This window comes from Cryptomeria japonica, chromosome 8, assembly GCF_030272615.1.
Source record: "Cryptomeria japonica chromosome 8, Sugi_1.0, whole genome shotgun sequence".
In the NCBI taxonomy this organism is placed as follows: domain Eukaryota; kingdom Viridiplantae; phylum Streptophyta; class Pinopsida; order Cupressales; family Cupressaceae; genus Cryptomeria; species Cryptomeria japonica.
In genome coordinates this window covers 172,250,387-172,275,823 of record NC_081412.1, presented here as the reverse complement: position 1 = coordinate 172,275,823, position 25,437 = coordinate 172,250,387, and the positions used below count along the sequence as shown (strand labels likewise).

Sequence of the window (25,437 nt, the reverse complement as noted above, 5' to 3'; positions counted from 1 at the left end):
GAGTGGTCTGTCTAGGCTAGGGCTAAGCCTTAGGGGTTTCTTTTGGATATTTTTCAAGCTGAGTCCAGTCAAATTTTGAAAGTTATTGAGCGTCCTTCCGAGGGTTGATTATTGAAGTAAGATAAGTTTGTCAGGAAGGTTAGATATGTTTCAGGTTAGGTCTAGTCAGGGTTTTTTGGGGTAAAATTCAAATTTTTCCTAAGTTTTAGCATTTTGAAGATGAAATTGTGTATTCTTGCCTAGGCAAACTTTGATCAAATTTTGGAAGGCAAGATGATGCCTGAAATAGAGAAAGTGCTCCTGTCCTTCACTGGAGGCCTAGGGCGAATTTCATTCTAAGTGCAATTTCTTGTTTTGCGAGGGCTTGCTAACTGATTCCTGGCCTTGAAGATGACCTAACTCTGCCTTGTGAAATGATTGGAGACCTAAATTTTGAATATTTTAGCCAGAAAGGACAAAAGTGCTCCCGTCCCTCTCCAAGGGACTAGAGCACAAATGTTATTTTATGCATATTTGTCACTGACTTTTCTATTTTGTTTTGTGCAGGGTCTTCCGGAATGATAATTGGACATGACTTGATACTTTTGAAGATTTTGAAGGCACAAAAATGGTGAATTTTGAAGGTTAAAGGAAAAAGTGCTCCTGTCCCTCTCAGGAGGACCAAGGCAAAAGCGCTCTTGTCCCTCTCCAAGGGACCAGGGCGAAAAGACTTATTTGAGCCATTCCTGGCCTTGTTTGGTTAAATTGAGACATCAAAGGCATGGTGAAGGACGAAATGAACATGATAAAGCATCTAGACTTGATCAAAAACGATGAAATGATGAAGTTTTTGCCTAGAAGGTCAAAAGTGCTCTTGTCCCTCACTGAAGGACCAGAGCGCTTTTCTTTATATGCACAATTTTAGACCTTTATTGGACATTAACTTTTATTCATAGCGTCAAGTAAGATGAAATCTTCCCTAGCAAAGGAATTTCGAGGTGAAAAGTGAGACATTTTGGCTTAGAAGGCAAAAAGTGCTCTTGTCCCTCACTGAAGGACCGGACCTTGAATTTCAAATTTGCACTTCCTTTGCAAGATTAAAGTGATTTTATGATTTGAAGAGGTTAAGGGAGGCATGTTTTGTCCATTGAATATAATTTAAGCGGTCTACAAAGGAGTAAATCAACCCAAATGACAAAAAGTGCTCCTGTCCCTCACTGAAGGACCATGCCACTTTTTCAAGTTTCTCCTCTTTGTTTGATATTTTATGGCAAAACTTGACTTGGATGGGAAGGACGAAGGATGTTTTATGCCTTGGACGCGATTGAAGGTTTAAAAGAACAAAGAAATACACCAAGATGCAAAAAGTGCTCCCGTCCCTCTCCAAGGGACCAGAGTGACTTTCCAAAAAGTGCTCCCGTCCCTCTCCAAGGGTCTAGAGCAATTTGCCAAGAAAGTGTAAATTTCTTGCAAAGACAAGGCAAGTTTGTGATTGAAATGAATGGAAGAGGACATGATTAGCCCATTGAAGATAATTTGGGAAGCTAGCAAAGGCCGGATAAGCTTGAAATTGAAAAAGTGCTCTCGTCCCTCACCAAGGGACCAGAGCGCTTAACATGTTATCTAGCCTTTCTCGCCAATTTTGGACAAATTGAGGCCAAGGCGCAAGTTTGAAAAAGTGTTTAAAATGCCTTGAAGTGGAATTAAGATGCAAGAGTTGCAAATTTTGACGACAATCGGCAAAAGTGCTCCTGTCCCTCACCAAGGGACCAGGGCGCAATTTCCAAATATGACCATTTACCTTGCATTTTGAAATGATATTTTTATTACCAAGGCTCAAGATGGAGTGAAATGTGATATTCTACGCCTGGAGGATAGTTTGAAGTTGATATGATCAAGAATTCATGCAATGGACTCAAAAGTGCTCCTGTCCCTCATTGAAGGACCAGGGCACTTTTTATAAAATCAACAATTTCCTTCCAAGATTATGCTAAGGCAAGGTTGTGCGAGATGGGAAGGATCTTCTAAAGCATGATGAATAACGGTTTGACTTCAAAAAATTGAGAATCCTAGCCTAAAAATGAAAAAGTGCTCCTGTCCCTCTCCTAGGGACTAGAGCGAAGTTATTGACATTCTTTATTTTTGCCATATCCCAACGTTGATATCCTCCAAATCGCATTAGATGTCAAATTGCTAACTTTGGAATATTTGAAAAAATTAATTAAATTGGCATTTAATAAACTAATTTTGGGCCTAAAAAAAATTCGAATTTCTATTATAAAGGCATTTAAAATTAATTTTTGTGAAATTAAAAATTAAAAGTTGAGCGCACAAGGCATTATTTTGCCTTTATTTGACAAGTCGGCCTACTCCTTTTGAGGTTTTATTTATTATTTCACCTTTTATTTGCTAGGTCGGCCTCATGGGTAAGTGGAAGGTGAAGCTCTATATATTGGAGGTGTTGCTTCACAATTCAAATCATTCAATCATCCTTTCAAGTGCGAAATTGGAGAGCAATTTGAGGAGCGAAATCCAGAGGAGTGGAGCGAATTTCTACTAAGTGTGGAGAAGCTAGTGGAGGGCGAAATTCATCTTGAAAGCTATTGGAGAGGAGAATTTCTTGCTAGATTGGAGGATAAATTCCAGATGTTTTGAAGGTATTTGAAGGCGAATTTCCAGATCTTGAAGAGGCTAGTGGAAGGTGGAGTTCTTTTCCAAAGCTAAAGGAGGTGCATTTTATCTAAGGGAGAGCTTTGATTTACACTTTGCCTAGCGAATTCTCCTATTTTTTGCATCATTTCTTAGAGTTAATTCTCAAGAGGAGGTATGGCAAAATCATCTTGACACCCTTATTCAAGGTTTGATTTTTTAGACATTTTTTAGAAAAGTCTAAGTATTGCATGGTTAATTAGGAAATGATAACTCAAGATTTATCATGACGTTTCCTAATTAAAATCTTAAATCTTCCTTTTGAATCCTAATTTCTGTACTTCAAGATATATTATTAATTGTGAAATGTTGTGTAGGTATCAAGATGGCGACTCCCAAGCTCGAAAGATCTACAAGTCCGAAGGCTCTCCTCAAGGAAAATCAAGCCAGATCAAGCAAGGATAAGGGCAACCTCCTCCAGCCTAGCATCGACAAGGACGACCTTCTTCGATCCAGCCTAACATCAACAAGGGCGACCTCTTCCAATCCAGCATTCCAAGGCGAGGTACATCAATCATCCTGCACATCAAGGACACAAGAAGTCGGAGCAAAGGGTTCATTGAAGAAGCAGATAGTTCCAGATGAATTAATTAAAGCTAGCTTCTCAACAACATCAAGTTGAATATCTACCAAGTTACAAGTGTCAGACGAGTTGGCATCCTAGTCATCACTCCTCCAATCGGATTGGTCCACCTCAACAATGTCCAGATTCAATGTACCTAACTCATAGAAGGTAGCACAAACTTCAATGTACCTACCCCAGCCATCCATTGGTCGAATTTTCCAGAGAGGACATGTGTCCAAGCAATACAATTATTTCATTGGTCAAGCATTAAATGTTATGTAATGGTTGTAACAAACCCTAATTAGGGTTTTCATTATTGAATCTTGGCCATTGATCTCAAATTGATCTTAGCCATCGAATTGTATTGTGGGCACTATATAAGCCTCGACTCTTCATTTTGTAAAGGGAATATAGAAGTAGTTAATAGAAGACAAATAGGGAGTAGTTAGAAGGTGATTAGAATAGCAATTAGAGTAGAGTAGAGAGAGAATGCAAAGATTGTTGCCAAGATGTTGTTGTAAAAGATTTGTAACTTCATTGAAGAAATGGTGGAATTTATGGGTCGATTCGACAATTTGCATGGTCTCTATACTTCTCATATTTGATTTCGTGTTATTAGATGAGTGGAAGAAATGTGCTTGATTGATGGTGAAATTCGTATATCCATACTACTAGCAGTTTGTTGATTGCAGACTTGCCTTGTGTAGTCAACTGGAATCGTTCAGCTTAAGCCTAACTTCAATTATCGCTTCTTCATTGATATGCATCAACCTGATGGTGTCTATGCCTGCAGTGATGATTTGAACATCATAAAGCTTTCCTTCGAAGATCACACTAGCCTTGTGGAGATGGTCTTGAGATGTCAAAACAAGACTTAGTTAGAATTTCATCAAAGATCATTCATTGCTCTTACATTCTTAGTGTTAGGATTAGATCCTTTCCTCGCCCTCATCTTTTTCCCTTTTTTCCAAATCTAAGGCAGTGAAATCCTGTGTTCCAGCAATATTCAAAGCAAATCAGAAGTTCAGTCATCAAGTGTAAGTCCCCTTGTGATTCCAACAAATCACATCATACCACAAAGAGCTTATCCACACGTAGAGATCCTACAACGAGGAACCTTGAAGTCACCCTTATTGATCCTTTTCGCAATATCTTCAGCATTCAGAGGCTTTACTCAAGAGAGGATAAGGTACCTTTAGGTATTTTATTCTGTGTTTGATAGTGTACAAAATACACGTCAATAGTATGATGAATGTCTAAACAGCTAAACCTAGATCATATCAATCCATATTTGTGAGGAGTAACCTTATAGCTTTTTACCCTTCTTTGCACTCAATCCATGTTATATTCGGGATATGCAAGATCCCTGTTAAACCAAAAAAAACCAAAAAATCAGAAAAGTCTAAAAATACAAAAAGTTCTGACTCAAAATGTTGGGTCAAGCACTTCATGAAGGCTGCCTGCTGTCCCACATTTTCCAATTCCAGCAAAGGCTGAGTCTACAATTGTATCCAAGGCAGTTATCCGAGTTCACATCGGTAGCTCACTGCAGGATTCATGGCACGACTGAGCACGATGAGTTGAGTTGCTTGACGTTTCTTTCAAGAGTTGAGTTGGCATTGCAGGGGTGGATATTTTTCTTGGATATCTGCAGGGGCGGATATTTTTCTTGGATATCCCCAAACCAGAGGAGCTAGCACAGTCAAATATCCCCAGTCCTCTATCCAGCACTGATGAGTTTACAAGATTTAAGGATCGGATTGAGAACCAGTTTGGTCTCGAGGAGTTGTGCTTGGAGAGCATGCTATCACCTTGGCGATGCAAAATTCACTGCACCCCGCATTCCGAATTCACCTGCTTATTATGCATGAAGGTAGTTAGTCAAGTTAAAGCCCAATATGGATTGCCTAAAGAGCCAGAAGAGCCCATCACCAACATAGTCTGGAGTGCCTACCTCGCTGCAGATGAATACAGACGAACGCAAATCAATGCAGCACCACACCTTCTGACGATGTTAGGATGGAGTTATCAAGTGCTGAGCAAGGTGAACTAGTCAATCAGATTGTGACAGCAAATGATTTTGCTATCCTTGTGCCAAAGGAAGATGTGACCGAAGATGACTGTACTATCCGTGCACTTAATGAAGACAGGGCTGAGGAGGATGTTTTTGAGAACGATCAAGTGAGCTCCGTAGAGCAGCTCGATGCTGAAGAGCAATTTGCGGCAACCCCGCCAATGCAGGATGTAGTCCAAGAGTCCGTCAAGGACATTTTTAAGGACCAATCAATCGAAGAATCCCCGCTGTTTGAAGACGTGTTGACGGAAGTCTATAAGGCCGCATTGTTCATACAGCTTGAAGATGCACCAACAGATGATGCACCCCTCTTTCCTGAGTTCGAGTTTGGTTTTGAGATCATTTTTCAACTTGCGCGACCCGATAAAGAATTTGATGCTGATTTGCGCGAACCGGACGTAAGCAAGATGCTACATCACCAATTGCGACCTCTTGATACAGCTGCTAAAGATCTCCCGCCACCTGACACCTCGTATGACTCAGAAACTCGCCAGGTTGTTTCTTTCCCTCCCACAGTTAATTCTGAAAATTTACAATTTGATTTTGAATATTCTGATAATTTTGCCCAATATCGTGGTTAAACTCGAGAGTGGCCAACTGAAAATTTTCTTTTCAGAATATAAAGACAAACAAGCTAGACTGAGAACTGTTCCCACTGCCCTTATACTACTACACATACTGAGAAATCACCCTGGGTCGGGAACGTATACATATAATCCGCATTTTGTACAATCAGTCTCTTCTTGTATATAATTAGTTTTGGCTTTTCTTTTCTATTTTAGAGTAGTTTGTTTTTTGTTTTAGTTTAGTTTGCTTTGCTGCCTTAGAGTAGGTGTCCTTTCAGAAGGGGTTATCTCCTCATTAGTTTTTGCAAGGGGTTTGTTTGCTTTTCCTAGCATTGGTGTACGAAGTCAGGAAGTTTTTTCAGCTCATTTCTTAGATGTCGACTTTGGTAGAGCGCCTAATTGACGGTTGCCCCCGTAGTCAGTTCATTTGGCTTAAGGCCTAGTCATTCTAAAAATTTAGTTGCTTACTGCATTTTATCACCAAAATTGTGATCACTGCACATTTAACGTTTAAAATCGCTTAAGTTTGTTGTTTTATCAAAGGGAAGTCATTGCAAGTGAAAATTTGAAGCTCTACTTCAGCGACCACTGTAACGCTCAATCCCACGTAGGCTTCATTGCTTATGAGCCAATGTGAAAAGAAAAAATCAAAAGAGAAAATCAAAAGAAAAGAGATTGAAAAGCAAAGAAATATCCAATGCTTGGCTTTGGGAATGCAGACATCTCTGCTGGTATCGAAAATATAAACAAAAAGAAAATTTACCGGAAACAGAGCAATCTCTGTGAGCTTACAAGCGATAACCTCGCCGAGGCTATAGACACTCGCTGGTAGCGGGGCTCTATCCAGGTTACGTTTGGAGTATGAGTCTGCAAGGTAGCTTGCCTTAATTGAACAATGATATTTCAACTTTCTTCAAGCCGGAATGAACTTTATTGCACATACTTGATTTTGAAGGTTGGTGACTTGATTTAGTTTGCGACCTCACTTTTATTTTGAGTCTATCTTTTGTCATTTGGGTTGTTTTGTGGGGTATATACCATAGATTCTGGGGTCTGATCCGGATAGTCATCCTTGAAATGTTCAGGAACATTTCCCAGTCGAGTCGCCATTTGTTGTGCGTATTGCACACCCTACCCCGTCGTTGCCAGGGGACCCCCTCTAATTCTGCCCTCGCGTGAGAAGTGGTTCATTCCATAGTTCGAAGTTATCTCTCAACCTTGCAAACACCAAGATCCTATTTTGAAGGAGTAATCCCAAAATTGAAGAAGCTTGCGAAATCCATTCAACCCGAAATGCAAACTCCTGACTTTGCAAAATGGTCTGAAAGGCCGAAAGCCCAATTCGAAAGAGTCGCGCGTTTTCCTTGAAATGGCCAAGTTTTCTGTTTTCTTCATAAATCTCACATGGTCTGTTTAGACCGACATTAGTAAATCTTTCAAATTCGGCTCACAGGTCGAAAAAGGTCAAAATTGACTTAAGCTTGAAAAATCGGCTTCCAGGCCGAAATTGACAGAGCACAAGCTCGCAAAATAAAGAGTCCAAGTTCAAAAGAAGGTTAAGGCCCGAAAATCATTCATGCCTACAAATCCCAAAAACTTTAGAAGAGAACTCAAAACATAAACTCCCAAAATGGGCCTCTAAGCCGAAAATAGAAAATAAGAAAAATCGCAAAACTTTCAAAGGAGAAGGTAAAAGCCGAAACTAACAAAATACACCATTTGCCCGAAAAGTCATTCAAAGCTTTCCTAAACTCGCAAAATCCCCTCATCGGCCGAAATATAAGGGGAAGAAAAACGTCAAACTCCCAAGATGGTCTCATAAGCTGAAATTCAGAGAAGGGCAAGTAATAAAATCGCGCAGAACACCCATATTGCTCGAAAAAAAATCAATCTCTCATTTCTCCTTAGAAGCCCGAAGTCACGGAAAAGGAAGACAAAAAATGAATCTAAAATCACGCATTTTATCTAAGATGCCCAAGTTTGTCGGGGCTAGAAGGAAAGTCGCTTTGAAAATCAATCATGTTAAGCCGAAAACGTTCCAGGTAAGTCGAGCTTGTAGACCGAGAAAGACAAAGGGAAACCAAAAATGCGCAACCCCAGTCAAAATGCCGAAAATAAGATGAAAAGTTTGAATTCCCATTCCCTCAGTTGACCGAAAAGAAGAAATGAGACCAACATATAAATCGTGCAAGATCCTCTGTTTACTCGAAAAGATGAGAAGGTAGAGAAATCGCAAAGCTCAAATTGCGTCTTCATTACTCGAAAATGAAGTGAAAAATGAAACTTGCGCATCTTAGTCATTTCGGCCGAAGAAAACATAAAATCGTGCCAAATCGTTCTCACAGACCGAAATCGCCAAACATCGCACCAAATCATCTTATGACCCGAAAAGGCGTCAAATGGAAAATCACGTAAAATGGCTTTGTGGGCCGAAAATACACAAAATCTCACAAAATGTCCATAAGGCCCGAAAACCTCGAGTTCATGCAAAATTGGCTTATAAGCCTAAAACGTAGAAATAACAGGAAATGACAAAGAGTCCGAAATCACACAATGTCTCCTTAAAGACCGGAAATAGACTTAGGGTAAAACCGTGCATAAAGCCTGAGTAGGCCGAAAATGACTTAAGTTTGCTAAATCGGCTTCTTGGCCGAAAATTTCAAAGTTACAAACCTCGCAAAACATGGTTCTTAGCCGAAAAAACTCAAAGGGAAAATTCGTGCGATATCATAGGTTAGCTAGAAGTTAGCTAGGCGACACAAGTAAAGGCTCAAATTAAATCAATGAGGAGGAACGCCCAAAGCATAAAAAAAAAATTGCACACTTAAGATCAAAATGTCCGAATTTTATTCAAAGGCGTTTTAACTTAAAAGGCCCAAAAACAAAATCGCCATTTTTAGTTGAAAAGCCGAGTTAGGTGAGTGTTCTCCCATTTTTGTTCAAAGTGTCGAGTTTCAGATTCAAAAGACTTCACAGGCTCGAAATTTGCAATGAACAAACATTGTGATTTTAGAATAAAATCTCGCATTTCACCTATTTCACGCGAAGTTGAGAAAGTGAAGGAGTGAAACTAAAAACTAAAATCTCTCGAAATCTCCAGTGTGCCCGAAAAAGATACATGTCACAAAGAGATTCTCAAGTCCGAGCTCCACAGGACGTAGCCCGACATTGCATAAAATTTAATGTTTGTTAAATTAATTTAATTAATTTTCAAATTGATTGATTAAAGGTAAAATTGATTGTTTGCAGGAAGGCATCGTCGGGAGGAACCAGGAGAAAGCCTGAAACGCAAATCGAAGAAGGATCGCAATCAAGGCTTGGCGCTGGAGGCTGGAGAAGAGGATGCAGGAGTGCGGGATCGGAACCATGCATTGGGAAGCGTGCCACCAGACCACAAAGTTGAAGTCTACCACCGAGACCAAAGACAAAGAACATAGAATGCTACTCGAATTATGCATTCTTGAGAAATGCACAGCTGGATTTAATTCCAGAAATTTAGTTTGGAAAACTGAAATTGTTTAAATGTAAAACTGCTTGTGGGCCCCACTTAAGATATTTTGAAACAAAGGAGAAACAAGTCAGTTGTGGACAACTATTCCCAACCACCAAGAGGACCGAATTAATGCCAAACAGTTGTAGGTAGTTGGAATTGTCGTCGAAGGAATAACTAAGAATTAAGTGGGTATGGGTTAAAGCTGCCAGCTTCTAGAAGGCAGGTTGCAGTCAATCTTGGCCACCAGTTCGACATGTAAAATCTATAAAAGGCAAAGGCCTTTCTTTTGTAAAGGGTTAGATTGTTAGATAGTTAGACTCTAGTTAGATTATTGTTACATTTTTAGGTAGTTAGAATAGGCTAGATTGTAGAAGGTTAAATTTTAGTAGCATAGGGATGCTGTAGAAATTGTTGTAATAGGCAGCTGAAATCAATATATAGACATTGATTTGGTGTTTATCATCTTGTTTTTATCCTGTTTGCATGGTTTCTTTCAACATTTTAGGTAGGTCTTTCTGTTTTGGGTGTGCAGGTATTTGATGGATTCAGGCTCATACCGTTAAGGATATACTGATTGTATGTTCTTGTGTATAGTTAGTCTGAGCCTTTAATTGCGTTTAGTTCAATTGCAGGTGTTCGTCTGAGCTGTGCCAGAATTGGGTGCTTAGCCATGCATTTGCAGTCTGAAAATCTTCCAAGTCCCTTTGAAGATTGCACTGTTCCTGCGAGGTTGTGAGCCATTCTAGCCAATCAGGGATTGGTCATGTTGAATCCGTCTACCCACAAACCAATCTTGTTAGTTTTAGGTCTCCTATCCCTTCTCGTTTGCTTATTTTTATTTCGCAGTTTGAGAATTGCAGCTGACCAGCTTGTTACAAAACGTAAGACCCCTTGTGCTCCCAGCAAAACACATCTACCGTTGAGCTATCCTGTAGTCAAGAACTGATATTTGGAACCTTGAGGTTGTCCCCTTTGATCAATTAAAAACAGCATTAGGGCTTCCTTATACAAGAGAGGATAGGATACTCGGCGAGATCATTCTATTCTGTGTTGGTCGGAGAGAGTTGCAGTGATGCGACTTTAGCCACATCAACAGATAAGTACACAAATATATATAGGGGTGTCGATCAGCTGCAGGTGCCAACCGTCGGCAACCATCGGCTAACCGCCGACCCCTCGGCAACAACTTAACATCTACTAATTTACCCGACAACAAAATATTAAAAAGCAACTGAAAGAGTGCATCCACGAGTCTCCAAGTTCTTTTCCTTGAATTAGTATTGGTTGGCTTCTTTGTCAAAAATGATTATGGATTTGACTTATGAAGAGATTCAGATCTTGAATGCCACTGAAATTTACAAGTCATGAAGCATAAGTTTTCCATGCCAATGTTCACACTTGTATGATTTACTAATAATTTGTCTACTTTGAAAGGGCGATGTCCTAACTTGTGAAATTGGTCAGTTGAAATTTCTAAGATTCTATACATTTTGGTTGTTCAACAATATGTGTTAATAAATGCATACGCTGGCTTGATAACTTTAGATTTTGATCGCCTGAGTCATATGGAAGTTCTTTATTTTTGCTTGTTTGCTAATGGGCTTTTCACATTACCATATAGTACAACTAAATAAATCAATATTATGAAATTCATGTTCACACCGAGTCTTCTATAAGTTGGGATTTCTCTGGACACTTTATGAGTGCAATATAATTTCACAGCCGATTCTGTGGGAGTTATGTCTTTTTGTTGTCTTATGGTCACTGATTAAATTTGTAATCTACTGCTTTTTTAGGATGTAGCAACACTAAATGAGAAATTCTGTTGAAGGTACAATAACCAATGGAGCTGCTCTTCTTCACCAAGAAGGAGCTCGAGAAGTTTATGCATGTTCGACTCATGCTGTATTCAGGTTAGTGTTTACTCATTCCAAATCAATCAAATATTTCTGCTTTTGGTAACTATTGTCAGTTACACTAGTTTTTTTTTTAAACTTTCTTGCAGCCCTCCTGCAATAAAACTACTCTCGGGGGGACTCTTTCAAGAAGTTATTATTACAAATACAATACCTGTTAAGGATGAAAATTATTTTCCACAGCTTACAATTCTGTCAGTAGCCAATCTTTTGGGAGAAACAATATGGAGAGTTTATGATGATGGATCTGTGAGTAGCATATTCCATTGATCAGAAAATTTGTGTATATGTGGAGAAGCATTTCAAGTAAATAACGTAGCGATATGACCAGTGTATATATTTCCTTGATCACTTGTCTCCCATTGTTTGCACTGATAGTTCAAAGTTCAGGCATATTCTTTATCGAGATTACCTTCATTTTACTCCTAAAGTTGCCGCAAACCAATTCTCCATGATGCCATACAAAGATATTGAATTTGGTAGATTGCTAAGGGGTTGGCCATGCTAATAATGCACCCAATATCGATTTTGTTCCTGTACTCTTAACGAGTGAAATATAAGTTTTGACAATTTCTACCTTTGCTTTTTACTAAAGGAGTTGATTGTGAGTTTAGAAGGTGGGTAAAATAAACTCTCTGCATTTAATTACCTTGTAGATATGAAATATCTTACTAAGCTCGAAGAATCAAAACAATAACTATATTACTATGAAGTCGGAATATGTATATCTTGAATGAGGTTGGATGTTCAGGTGCAGTGGTATTGTAACTTCGTCCCATTTTGGAAACTGTTTGTATTGTTTTAGTTGTTTCGTTCTTATTTACGGTCTCAGTTATTTCTAAAATTCTCTTTCCAAGTTGTTCCATAAAAAAATTCTGTTTTAAGAATGATTTTTGTTCCTCTAGTTTTCAAACGAAATACAATGATTTATTAATGACCCTCTAGTTTTGCGAGGGCCTTTCCTTAAAGAAATGCGAATTAATAGGGAAAGCTACAAATTTTGTGGTTCACTGTGCAGCGAACAGCTTTAGGACTTTTGTGAAATTAGTTGGAAGGCCACATATCAAGAGGACTACTCACCACTGAGAATAGGAGAGCTAGGAATTATCCGAACCAGAGCTGGATTTGCTAGTTATTGTCAAACGTTTACCCAAAATTATTTAGTCTCTTCCTATTGGGGTCTATGCCCAGGCCCAGGCTCAGATGTTTTCTCTTTTGGTATAATTGGGGGAATGCCTTTCCTTCTAACCCAGTTGATAGATTAATGCAGTTCTTTTCAGTTCAATGAAATAATACAGGATGCGTTTTTCAAAAAATAAAAGAATGCCAGATAAAGTTAGCCTATTTGCAAGCAGAACAGGTGAGGCAAACACGTTTAGTTCCTTAACAGAGTAGAAAACTGTCTCCACCCCAATTCAAAGCTGACGGGAATGTTGTGACTACTCAAAAGTTGCGCTACTTCTTACATATACGAGGAATAGAAGCTCTTTCGTATATGCATTTAACATATTATGATGTATTGAAGGTCCAGTCATATTTCTTACCAAATGGATCAACTTTCATGCTGCTTGTTTTTATCTACTGGTAAAAATGGTTTTTTAATTGTGGTGAGTATTATTTTGTTAAAAATTAAATATAGCTGATTTATTTTATCGTTAATTTTAATATTTTGTATATAAATGTGTAATAGAAAATAAGTTTTCTTTAGGGTTAACCTAGGCTAATTAAATAATGCAACCAATACGTATAAGCAATCTAGATTAACTAATTATGGTGCCTCTTTGTCATATGTGCTTTGTAAGAGTACAAGTTTACAAATCTGGCCTGAAGTTGCAGTCCTAGATCTGTGTGGCAAGGTTGGACTCATCCTCAATATCTTAGAGAAGATACTAAACTAACTAACAAATAGAAATATATATATATTTTTAAATTATCTATAAATGCAACACAGTAACTGTTATCACAAAAGCTTGCACCTTTGCCGAGCTATCAACTCAGCGACCTTGTGAAACATGGAAACAACCCAGTGTGGGACCTTGCGCAAAGGGAGTTGAATCTCCGGAGAAGGCCGACTTCCTTCTCTGTCTAGGTGCAGGTGTTGAACCAACTCAACACTTCAAAGCTAACCCCTAAGCCTACCCTAACAACTTGCAGAGGAAAAGAGAAGAGAGAAATTGTTTGAAACAAGGGAGGTGATGCAACAAGAAGAGATAGTTCCTCTCTCTACCTAAATGACACAAATAATTAACTGAAACACCTTGAAGATGCACAACTTTCAGTTATATGAGTAACCCCAATGCATAGATGAAGGTTAGAATCCACTGAATGCCAAGAGGGGAGAAGGATTCCCACAAGTCACACTCAAAAAACTAGTTAACACAACATTTATGAAGAGAAAGAGCCACAACATGCACCTATGATGAAGGTAAGAAAGCATATACAACATACATAGGTTGAAAGAAGGCAAGAATAGTGTTCTTCAATTAATCATAAGGCCAAACGCCAATCTTACAGTTGTAGAAATGCAAAGATTACAAGTCTTCAAGAGGAGAGCATAAGAAAACTCCAGGCAGCAGGGAGAGAGCCCCTTACAATGAGGCTTAAAAGCCATTATATAGAAAATGGTCACAAGGGTGATCATGACCCCTGCATGTCAGACTGGAAGTGCATGCACTTGGCTTGTACATGCAAGCAACCTAGCTATACCTCCAAAGGCAATTTTGAGGAAGATAGATTGACTGACCTTCCAAAGTCAGACATGACATAAGTCACCCAGCATGGCTCTGTACCTCCCTTGATGGAAATCCTGCCAAAAACATTAAATGCACCCCTGTGGCTCCACATAAAAAAAATGCATAAGTCACTAAAACTGTCGGAGCATTTAAAGCCTTGAGTGTCGATCACGCCATCTGGAAGTGTTACAAGTCGGAAGTAGGCTTGGAAGACTTCGGAGACCGGACTCTCGAAGTGAGGAAGACAAGGGAAGGAGCAAGGAACTTCAGAACCTCGGGGTTCCGGAGTTCCGAGATAGGAGAAAGGAGGGCTAGGAAAGGAACTTCAGAACCTCGAGGTTCCGGAGTTTCGGGATAGAGAGGGAAAGGGTTAAAGAGAGAAGGGGAACTTTGAAGACTTGGGTCACCGTAGTTGGGGAACTTCAGAGACTGGAGTCACCGTAGTTGGACAAGGATCTTGGGAACCTGGGGGTTCCGGAGTTCCGGGGTAGAAGGACAAGGAACTTGGGAACCTGGGGGTTCTGGAGTTCCAGGGTTGAAGACTTAGGAACTTTGGAACCTGGGAGTTCCGGAGTTCTGTGGTAGAAGGACAAGGAACTTGGGAACCTGGGGGTTCTGAAGTTTCGGGGTTGAAGACTTAGGAACTTGGGAACTTGGGGGTTTCGGAGTTCCGGGGTAGAAGGACAAGGAACTTGGGAACCTGGAGGTTCCGGAGTTCCGGGGTAGAAGGACAAGGAACTTGGGAACTTGGAGGTTCCGGAGTTCCGAGGTTGAAGACTTAGGAACTTGGGAACCTGGGGGTTCTAGAGTTTTGGGGTTGAAGACTTAGGAACTTCGGAACTTGGGGGTTCTGGAGTTTCGGGGTAGAAGAACAAGAAACTTGGGAACCTGGGGGTTCCGGAGTTCCGGGGTTGAAGATAGAAGAAAAGCTAAGGGAAGGAAGGGAACTTCGGAAACTTGGAGTTCCAGAGTTTCGGAGCAGGAAAGAAAGAGGCTAAGGCAAAGAAACTCGAAACCTCAGGGTTCCGGAGAAGAGAAAGAGAGGGCCAAGGAACTTCCGACAAGGCAACATTTCAAACCATGATTTCATTGCTTTTCTCCTTGATCAACTGGGCAGTGCTGGTCCATGGAACATATCTCTAATCGGTTCTCACTGATGGATCAAAGGTGTCATAAAATGACAACATTTTTGGCGATTTCTGCGGGATGCTTGCCTGCTAAGCATGAAGTCCAGAAGCCTTAAGCATCCATTGGGCACTAAGTCATGGAAAACCCAAACATGTGTGTGCCATCACTTGGAGGAAAGCTGAAAACTAGAGCATACACCCTCTTAAGGAGAATGCGGCATGTGCATAAGCACTTATGAAAGCAAATCAACCTCTAGTCTAATATTTACATAGTCAACAATACCCTCTTTAGAAGCAAGGCTTGAGATGAATCCCATTCACTGGGATTGGAAGAACTTTGCCATCAAGCTTGGAGAGATGAAATGCATTGGCCTCCTTGCAACTAGTGATGACATATAGACCACTGAAGATAGCATCAAATTTGGAGTGTCGCCTAGCTTTTGCTCTGTCTGCATCCCACTTGAGAACTAGGTCTCCCTCTTTGAAGACCCTATTAGTAGCCTTTTTGTTAAAAACCTTCTTAACCTGCTCTTGATGAGTCTTAAGTGTATGCATAGCCTGACTTCTAACCTCCTCCAGCTCCATCAGCTCAGCTAGTCTTACTGTCATGGCATCATTCTCTATTAATTCCAGCTGATGCGCTAGTTCAAGAGAGGGTAACTCTAGGGAAGTTAGGAGTCTTGCTTCCTTCCCATATACTAGCATGAAAGGGGAGTTACCCATCGCCTACTTGGGTGTGATCCTGTCAGCCCATAAGGCTGTCCTCAACTTAGCGTGCCATGCCCTCTGATTGTCTTTAATTGTCCTTTTAATTATCCTGATGAGGTTCTTGTTGGAAGATTCAGCTAAGCTGTTACCCTGAGGGTAATAGTTGGACAATGTCTTCAAGTATACACCATGCTTAACTGCCCAAGAACTGATTTGGGTTCCAACAAATGCCCTGGCATTGTTTGATATGATGGTGGAGGGAACACCGAATCTTGTCACAATTCCTTCAAGGAATTCCAACACTGATGCCTCAGTGGCATCCCTCAATGCAACTACCTCTGTCCACCTAGTGAAGTAATTTGTTGCGGCCAAGATCCATTTATGGCCAGCACTGGAAGGTGGATTGATCACACCAATGAAGTCTAAACCCCATTGGGCGAACAGTTGATCTGCCTGGATGGGATGAAGAGGTAGGGCAGCTAATCTTTTCTTTCCAAAGAAGAGAGCACATTTCTTGCAACTCTTCACCCATCTATGTGAGTCACTGAATAGGGATGGCCAGTAATAACCAACCCTCATTATTTTGAAAGTCGTAGTCCTTGCAGAGAAGTGGCCCCCTCAAGAGCCATCATGAAATTCCTCTAACAATCTATTGACTTGGTTTTGCTCAATACATCTTAGTAAGACTCCATTAGAGTCTTTTCGAAAAAGAGTGTCATTCACTAAGACATAGGGAATGGACTGCAACCTGAAATGTCTTCTTTTGGTTTGGTCCAAACCTTGGACGTATCTACCTTCCATTAAGAAGGTGGTCATGTTACTTACCCAACTGAATTGAGTGTTGTTGTCAGTTGGTTGATCTTCTTGTAACACAAGGGCGACCTCTGAAGTAGTCTCAGAAGATGAGACAAGTTGTTCACGTAGGCCCCTGCCTCTTACAAGCTTGGTGATCTTGATGTTGATATCATACTCCATGACCTTCGTTATCCACCCAACCCTCTTCTCATTGATATCCTTGTTTAGGAGGAAATCCTTGACACTTGCATGCAGAACTAAGAACTGGATCCTGTTGTTGGACAACATGTGTCTGAACTTTTTTAATGCCCTTACAACAATGAGGACTTGCTTCTCTACATAGCTATATCTAAGTTCATAGTCCTTTAGCCCCTCACTAAAGAAAGCAATAGGTTGCTCCAACTTGTCATTGTTTAGCTGTGTTAGGACAGTTGAAATGCTAGATTCTCCTCCGAAGGTATAGAGGATAAAATCCCTTTCATAATTAGGATTGACGAGGGTAGGGGCCTGAGCAATTGCTTGTTTGATCTCTTCGAAACCGGCCCTTCCTTCCTTGGTCCAACTGAAAGCCAAGTTTTTCTTCAACATGGAAGTGAGGGGTTTTACCATGCTGGCAAGGTTGGGAATGAACCTCCTCACAAAGTTGATCCTACCAAAGAAACTTTGCAATCCTTTCTTGTGACTGGGGAGTGGAAGAGAAAGAATAGCCTCCACTCGCTCTGGATCAATGGTCAAACCCTCCTTGGATACGATGTGTCTTAGCAATCTTCCTTGATCAATTGCAAATACACACTTGCTAGGGTTCAAGGACACACCATACTCCTTGCATTTCATGAACACCTGCTCAAGATGACCAAGATGGTCGGTTGCATGCTTCGAATAAACAGTTATGTCATCAAGGTATACAAGTACAAACTTTGCTAATACACCCTTGAAGGCCATGTCCATTGCTCTTTGGAACGTGGCACCTGCATTGGTTAGCCCAAAGGGCATTTTACAATAAGCATAGGTGCCCCACTTAGTAGTAAATGCAGTCTTGTATTGGTCTGATTCCTGGACCAAGATTTGATTGTAGCTTGAATACCCATCCAAGAATGAAAATCTATTTGAGCCACTGACCTTTTGGAGAATCTGCTCCATAGAGGGAAGGGGATAGTGATCCTTGAGGGAGGCTCTATTGAGATCCCTAAAGTCTACACATAGTCTGATTTCCCCATTCTTCTTTCTTACAGGGACAAGGTTGGCCACCCAGGAGGAGTGCTTGATAGGGAAGATGATATTGGCTTCTATGAGCTTGGTCAACTCCTTCCTCAATAGTGGCTCAATCTTGGGGTTTATTGGCCTTTGTTTCTGTCTTACTGGCTTTGCATCTGGGTTTAGTTTTATGGTATGTTGGGCTAAGCTAGGATCAAAACCCTTCAAGTCTTCATAGGTCCAAGGAACTATGTCATCATATTGTTGTCAAAGCTCAACGAAGGCCTCTTGTTCGGTTGAGGAACACACCTTGCCCAAGTTCAAGGACCTACTGTCAGCAACAACTAGCTTGTAATCACCCCTCTTTGCAGCCAAGTTCATCCTCTTCTTCAACTGATCATCCGAGTTGAAAATGCCCTCCAAGGTAACTAGACCTTTAGGCAACTTGTTGGAGTTGAGCTGCATGATTTGATCTCCATACTGGTCTTGCAGCTTGGATTGATTTTAAGCAGAAAACTCTGCTTCATTTTGCAAGAAGTTGACGATCTGTTGATCGCTTTCAAACACTTGCCAATTCACTTGATTGTCCGGGACAACAGGCCTCACAACAAGTCTGATGTGTTGCTCCCTCTCACTTGCAACATGCGTTGGTACGTCAAATTGAGCACCAACTGTTGCAAGCCTGTCAACATGTTTGTTCTGACCCCTAGGAATGCTTTGGATATTGAAGGCCTCAAATCCTTCAATTAAATGCCAACCTTGTGTTTGTATGATTTGAGTAGGTTGTTCTTTGCTACGCTTTGGGCTCGGATGTGATTAACAACCAACTCACTATCTCCAAATACTTGTAGAGATTTGATCTTTCTGCTTTGTGCAAGTTGGAGACCTTGGATCAAGGCTTCATACTCGGCGACATTGTTAGTGCAACCAAATTGAAGCCTAAAAGAGAAGAAATATTTCTCCTGCTCAGGAGAAACAAGCATCACATCGACACCTGCACCATTCTTGTTTCTTGAACCATCAAAAAACATGTTCCATAACCCCTCTGAATCTCCTTGCATCTTGATGAGGTTAGGGATAGGAGTATCCTCTTCATGGATACAATAGGTGCCAAGCCTAGTTTCTTCAGTCTCGGCTAATGGATCAAACTGAAAAGCATTGGCCCATTCGTCCAACAAGCAATCAGGAACCTCTTGCAACAGAGTAGCAAGCTCACGGTTAGCACACTCCTCCCCCTCTTCATGCAAAGTGCAATTCATGTTTATAGGGCTAGGGGTGTAGGGCTCAATGTGGTTTTGGGCAATTGGGTCTGCCCTTATGGTGACCTTGGTACCATACCTTGTTTGAAATAGCATATGGGATCAGTCGGAAGATAGGTACCCACATATCTTGGCTGTGAAGTCTCTAGACAGGCAAATGGCGAAGAAGGCAGGGAGGTCGATGATGGATACGTCTTGCAAGACAGTGCAACCAGGGCATGCATGCAAGGTTAACTTTAGATTTTTTACCACCCTTACTGTCTTAATAGAAGTGCCATCTAACTAGACCACCCCTTTGGTCACGGGTTCATATTCTATGCCAAGAAGATCAGCTACCTTCTTAGGCATGACTGAGCTACTAGCTCTTGAATCTATCATGCAGTTGTGAACCAAGTTGTCTCCTATGATTAAGGAGAGATAGAAAGGGGGAGGCTTGCTGATCTTGTTTGAATCTTCCTCCTCCTTGGGTTGCACCAAACTGGTGGAGACTGCCTTTTCTTTGACTATCGTCTCATCACCTGACTGATCGACGTCCTTCAACGCCTCCTTAAGCAAATCCCTTTGAGATGTGATTGAAAGGGCCTCCCACATAGTGACGTTGAGGTTGGCCTTCTTCATCTGATCAACTATGTTGAAAGGGACACTAGCTGATTTTAGAGGACCCTTTGAGGCTACAAGGTCTACTTTTGCTCTTTGGACGACTTGGGCCTCTTCCTGCCTCTTGCTCGCTTGCATGGTACTCTGGCTTGTATCATGGATAGCTATATTGGGTGTTGGAGCTTGGACTGATGTTGAAGGTGAGGTAGCCTCCATGGCTCTCTTCTCTGACCTTGCATACTGCAACATGGACTCACCATTTGTTTGGTTCAAACCACAAAATTCTGCCTTTTGCCAATTGACAAAGGTAAAATCCCCTTGTAAGTGAGCCTGGGGACCCACACTAGGCTGATTTGGGTCATATTGTTGGCCAGAAGTGGTCGGCTCATCTTGCACTACTAAAGTTTGGACAAACCCTCCACTTTGGCATACACTTTGGTTGTGTGGTTGATTACATGGTTGACACCAATCTTGCTCTTGGGAAAGGTTAATTTGCATTGGAACTATCGCCTTTGAGTTGCTTGCGTTTGTGGGGTTCACACTATTCAAAGGCTTGGCATTGCTCCATTGGTTTTGCCCTTGAAAGGGTGGCCTGTTTTGCTGATAATTCTAACCTTATGCTTGGTAAGGTCTCTTATACCGAGTTTGTTGTCTTTTTAGTGCCACCAATTCATTGCCAAAGTTTTGTAGTAGAGCCTTGACCTCATGGAGCTCATTACAGGACGTAGATGGTGTGGATGGTTGACTTGCAGGTGCCATGGGAATAGGAGCCAAGGTTGGTTGTTGAGTAGGAGCTTTTGAGAAGAGAGGCATTGGAGGCCTTGGAGCTATCTTCCCAGCCTGAATCAAACAATTTTATGTTCTTATGGCTATGTCATATGCACCTGGTAGAGAGGCTCCACCCATCGATTGTACCATGACAACTATATCGTTGTTGAGAGCTCTAAGATAATACAAGAAGGCATGATTTGGGGATGGCTGCACTAGAGCAGGAATCCTATTCCATGTCTTATGGAATCTAAAGTTGAAGTGTCCGATGAACTCGTGGGGTGCCCTCTTGATTGTAGTCAACTGCTCTACAAGTGATAGGTGATCACTTTTGTCTTCAAAATGGTTGCACAATTTCTCCCCCAATTCATCCCAATTGTGGGTGGAGCTAAACGACAACCCTCTATACCACTACAAGGCTTTACCTTTCAAAGATGTGGCCAAAAGTCTGACAGCAACATCATCCTGAGTGATGTTATGGACGGAGCAGATGTTTGCAATGTCTTGAATGTGCTCAATGGGTGTAGTAGTTGTTTCACCAGTGAAGTGTGGTATACTCTTCAACGCAGCCACTAGTATGTCATTCCATTGAGTCAAAACAAGGGGACTCCCCCCATTGAAGGTAACAAAGACTTGATTTCTTGCCATGTGAAACAATGGTCTATTGATATGAGTGGTGGGAGCCCTTGATAGCAAAGGTCTTGTAAATGGAGTAGAACGAGACCTGGGAGATGGAGTGTTTACAACCTCTACACCCCTGACTGGTGACAATGAAGATCTACCTCTCTGCCTTCTAGGACCTACAAATGGAAGCTCTACGACTTGGAACTTGCCTCTAGAAGATGCCCTTGTATGAATTTTGGGCATGAAATCTGCAATTGACCTTGGAAGTTCGGAGGTTCGGAGTTGCGGAGTGTGACCACTTTGGCACCTTGGGAGCTTGGATGTCCAGAGTGAGGAAGCTTGGGAGTTCGGAACCTAGGGGTTCCTAGTTTCTGGGTCTAAGTGCTTCGGAACCTGGGGGTTTTGGGGTTCTGAAGTAAGATGGCTTCACTGACTTTGGAACCTGGGGGTTCCGAGGTTTCGGAGTAAGCAGAGTTACGATGACTTGGGAACCTTGGGGTTCCGGGGTCCCAGAGTTATGAACTTTGTGTGAGCACGAACTGGTTCTTGAGCAGAGTCGCCAAGTGCTTTAGAGATGACTGCCTCTAAAGGCCAAAACACTAAGCATAACACTAAATCCTTAGCATGTGAATTAAATAAGTCCCATCGGGCGTGCCAAAAATCGTTATCACAAAAGCTTGCACCCTTGTTGAGCTATCAACTCAGCAACCTTGTGAAACATGGAAACAACCTTCAAGTGTGGGACCTTGCGCAAAGGGGGTTGAATCTCTGGAGAAGGCTGGCTTCCTTCTCTGTCTAGGTGCAGGTGTTGAACCAACTCAACACTTCAAAGCTAACCCCTAAGCCTACCCTAACCACTTGCAGAGGAAAAGAGAAGAGATAAATTGCTTGAAACAAGGGAGGTGATGCACCAAGAAGAGATAGTTCCTCTCTACCTAAATGACACAAGTAATTAACTGAAACACCCTGAAGATGCACAACTTTCAGTTATATGAGTAACCCCAATGCATAGATGAAGGTTAGAATCCACTAAATGCCAAGAGGGGAGAAGGATTCCCACAAGTCACACTCAGAAAACCAGTTAACACAACATATATGAAGAGAAAAAGCCACAACATGCACCTATGATGAAGGTAAGAAAGCATACACAACATACATAGGTTGAAAGAAGGCAAGAATAGTGTTCTTCAATTAATCATAAGGCCAAACACCAATCTTACAGTTGCAGAAATGCAAAGATTACAAGTCTTCAAAAGAAGAGGAGAGCATAAGAAAACTCCAGGCAGTAGGGAGAGAACCCCTTACAATGAGGCTTAAAAGCCATTATATAGAAAATGGTCACAAGGGTGATCATGACCCCTGCATGTCAGTCTGGATGTGCAGGGAAGTGCATGCACTTGGCTTGTACATGCAAGCAACCTAGCTATACCTCCAAAGGCAATTCTGAGGAAGATAGATTGACTGACCTTCCAAAGTCAGACATGACATAAGTCACCCAGCATGGCCCAGTGCCTCCCTTGATGGAAATCTTGCCAAATACATTAAATGCACCAAAAAAATGCCTAAGTCACCAAAACTGTCGGAGCATTTAAAGCCTTGAGTGTCGATCATGCCATCCGGAAGTGTTGCAAGTCAGAAGTAGGCTTGGAAGAATTCGGAGACCGGACTCTTGGAGTGAGGAAGACAAGGGAAGGAGCAAGGAACTTTGGAACCTCGGGGTTCCGGGATAGTAGAAAGGAGGGCTAGGAAAAGAACTTCGGAACCTCGGGGTTTCGGAGTTTCGAAGAACTAGGGAGAGAAGGCGAAAGGGGAAGGAACTTCAGAACCTTGGGGTTCCGGAGTTCCGGGGAATTGCTCAAAAGAACTTCGGAACCTCGGGGTTCCAAAGTTCCGGGATAGAGAGGGAAAGGGTTAAAGAGAGAAGGGGAACTTTGAAGACTTGGGTCACCGTAGTTGGGGAACTTCGGGGACTGGAGTCACCGTAGTTGGACAAGGAACTTGGGAACTTGGGGGTTCCGGAGTTCCGGGGTTGAAGACTTAGGAACTTCGGAACCTGGGGGTTCTAGAGTTCCGGGGTAGAAGGACAAGGAACTTGGGAACCTGGGGGTTCCGGAGTTCCGGGGTAGAAGGACAAGGAACTTGGGAACCTGGGGGTTCCGGAGTTGAAGACAGAAGAAAAGCTAAGGGAAGGAAGGGAACTTCAGAAACTTGGAGTTCCGGAGTTCTGGAGCAGAAAAGAAAGAGGCCAAGGCAGAGAAACTCGAAACCTCGGGGTTCTGGAGAAGAGAAAGAGAGGGCCAAGGAACTTCCGAGAAGACAACATTTCAAACCATGATTTCACTGCTTTTCTCCTTGATCAACTGGGCAACGCTGGTCCATGGAACATATCTTTGATCGGTTCTCACTGATGGACCAAGGGTGTCATAAAATGACAACAGTAACTATCATAAATCCAAACATAGAATATCTCCACAAGATAGCATAAAACATCATGAACATAATCATAGCAAAATACAACTTTTAACGCAAGCGGAATTAACATCTTAACCATAAACATATGTAAATATCCATTCATACCTTACCTACGGTACTTTAATGTCACTACTTACTAGAAGCATATCTATAACAAATCTATGTCATGGAAACAATAACATTCTATACATTTTAGTTCTATTTATTTTTTCTTATCATGAGAATATGAACTATCAATACATATCTCCATAACCCCATTAATTATCTAAGATCATTTTAAGCACCAACTCAAATGTACCTAGTTCCCATATCTATCCATTCATATATGCAAGATTATAACAACAAAAGTTACTCTACTCTCCAATTAGACACTCATGCTATTAAACCAAAAAGAATCATATGATATAACAAGAAAGCTCTAAGTCTAAACATCCAATTCTCTAAACCATCATAAGTTCTCATACCTATCGTAATGATTATTTCTACAACATGAACCATATGATAATACATCATCTTATTTCTTTTCAAGATCATAGTCTTTACATCAATATCATATCCTATTACATAAGAGTACATGATACAAATACATAGTCTTCTTTACATTTGCATTGCCATCATGAATACACATTACAATCTTAATACATAGAAATTAGTTGCAAGTCCATTACATAATGAAGAATCATAGAATCCATGGCCACACACTCTAGCATCAATGAAAAACATCCCAATGAAAGAAGGCATCAAATCACCCGACCATGTGGAACCAAATAGGAACCACCCCCCATGCTAGGAGATGACATGGGGTTCCAACTCACACTCAAGACCTAGGCTGACACCTAACAACAAGGGGACTCTACATGACAACCACAAGATATCAACAAGAATCAAGATCAAATCACATCACATGGCTAAATCAAACAATAAACTCTTAGAGGCATGAACAACAAATCAAAGCATAAGGATAATGGACACATGTAGGGAAGAGTGTCATCACATGCTATCCTCACAAAGAAGGGGTCATGCCACACCTTGATAGATATGTGGAGCCATCTCAACCTATGAGCAATCAAGGGAGTTTGGCTTACCATTCCAACAGTCTTCCCAATCTCATCTCGAGTCTATCCTCAAGGGCTATGAGTGGGTCACAATAGCAACATATTCATTATCTTGATTATGTGAATTCCTAATTACCCAAACTCACTATTCAATTATTAAGGTTATCATTTGCAATTAATTATAAACTCTTCATGTGGTTCCATGAGAGGTCTAGACCCTTTCCTAGCGGTTTGTTGCTCATGACCTCGGTCCTACACATGCAAGAGCCCACTCTCCCAACCATGGACCATAACCTTAGGGAAAACACTCATCAAAATACTATCACAACAACAATGTGAAGGCTTACAAATAATATAAACAAATGCACAACTTCACTGATACAATCTGAAGTATAAGATGAAACATACGCTCAAAGATCGAGCAAAAGCCTCCACCAAAACAATGCAATAATGAACCAAAGCATAAACATGAATTCAAGATTAACTCAAAAGCAATTTCAACCCTCAATAGTGAGGCAATCTCATCCCACTGGAGCTTTCTCATTCATTCCTCAACAACGAGGCATTCTTCCTCTCGTTGGAGCATAACAACATAATAGCAATAGCCTCAACGGTAAGGCACAAAATCTCTTACCGGAGTAGAAGATCATCATACAAGAGTCAAGATGACATCATAGACAACTCAGAGAAACTCAATGCAATCACAAAATGCCTTTGGAAAATGTACAAAATCCGGAAAACCAACTACAGTGACCAAAACTGATAAATCCGACATCTTGAAAGTGGTTTAGCATTCCCAGAATC

General features: G+C 41.2%; 1 protein-coding gene across 2 annotated transcripts in view; it reads left to right on the top strand.

Annotated features, from left to right (window-relative positions):
- The window catches only part of LOC131050625 (ribose-phosphate pyrophosphokinase 1), a 146,732-nt gene extending 134,852 nt beyond the window's left edge, over positions 1 to 11,880 (top strand). Inside the window, exons 7-8 of one of the 2 annotated variants that reach the window (XM_057984825.2) lie at positions 11,218 to 11,299; positions 11,486 to 11,880. In XM_057984825.2, the coding sequence (XP_057840808.1) occupies positions 11,218 to 11,299; positions 11,486 to 11,504 (101 nt within the window). In that variant the 3' untranslated portion in view covers positions 11,505 to 11,880. Of the gene's footprint in view, positions 1 to 11,217; positions 11,300 to 11,391 lie in introns of both variants that reach the window. The other variant, XM_057984824.2, reaches the window with a different exon arrangement.
- The last annotated feature ends 13,557 nt before the right edge of the window (positions 11,881 to 25,437 follow it).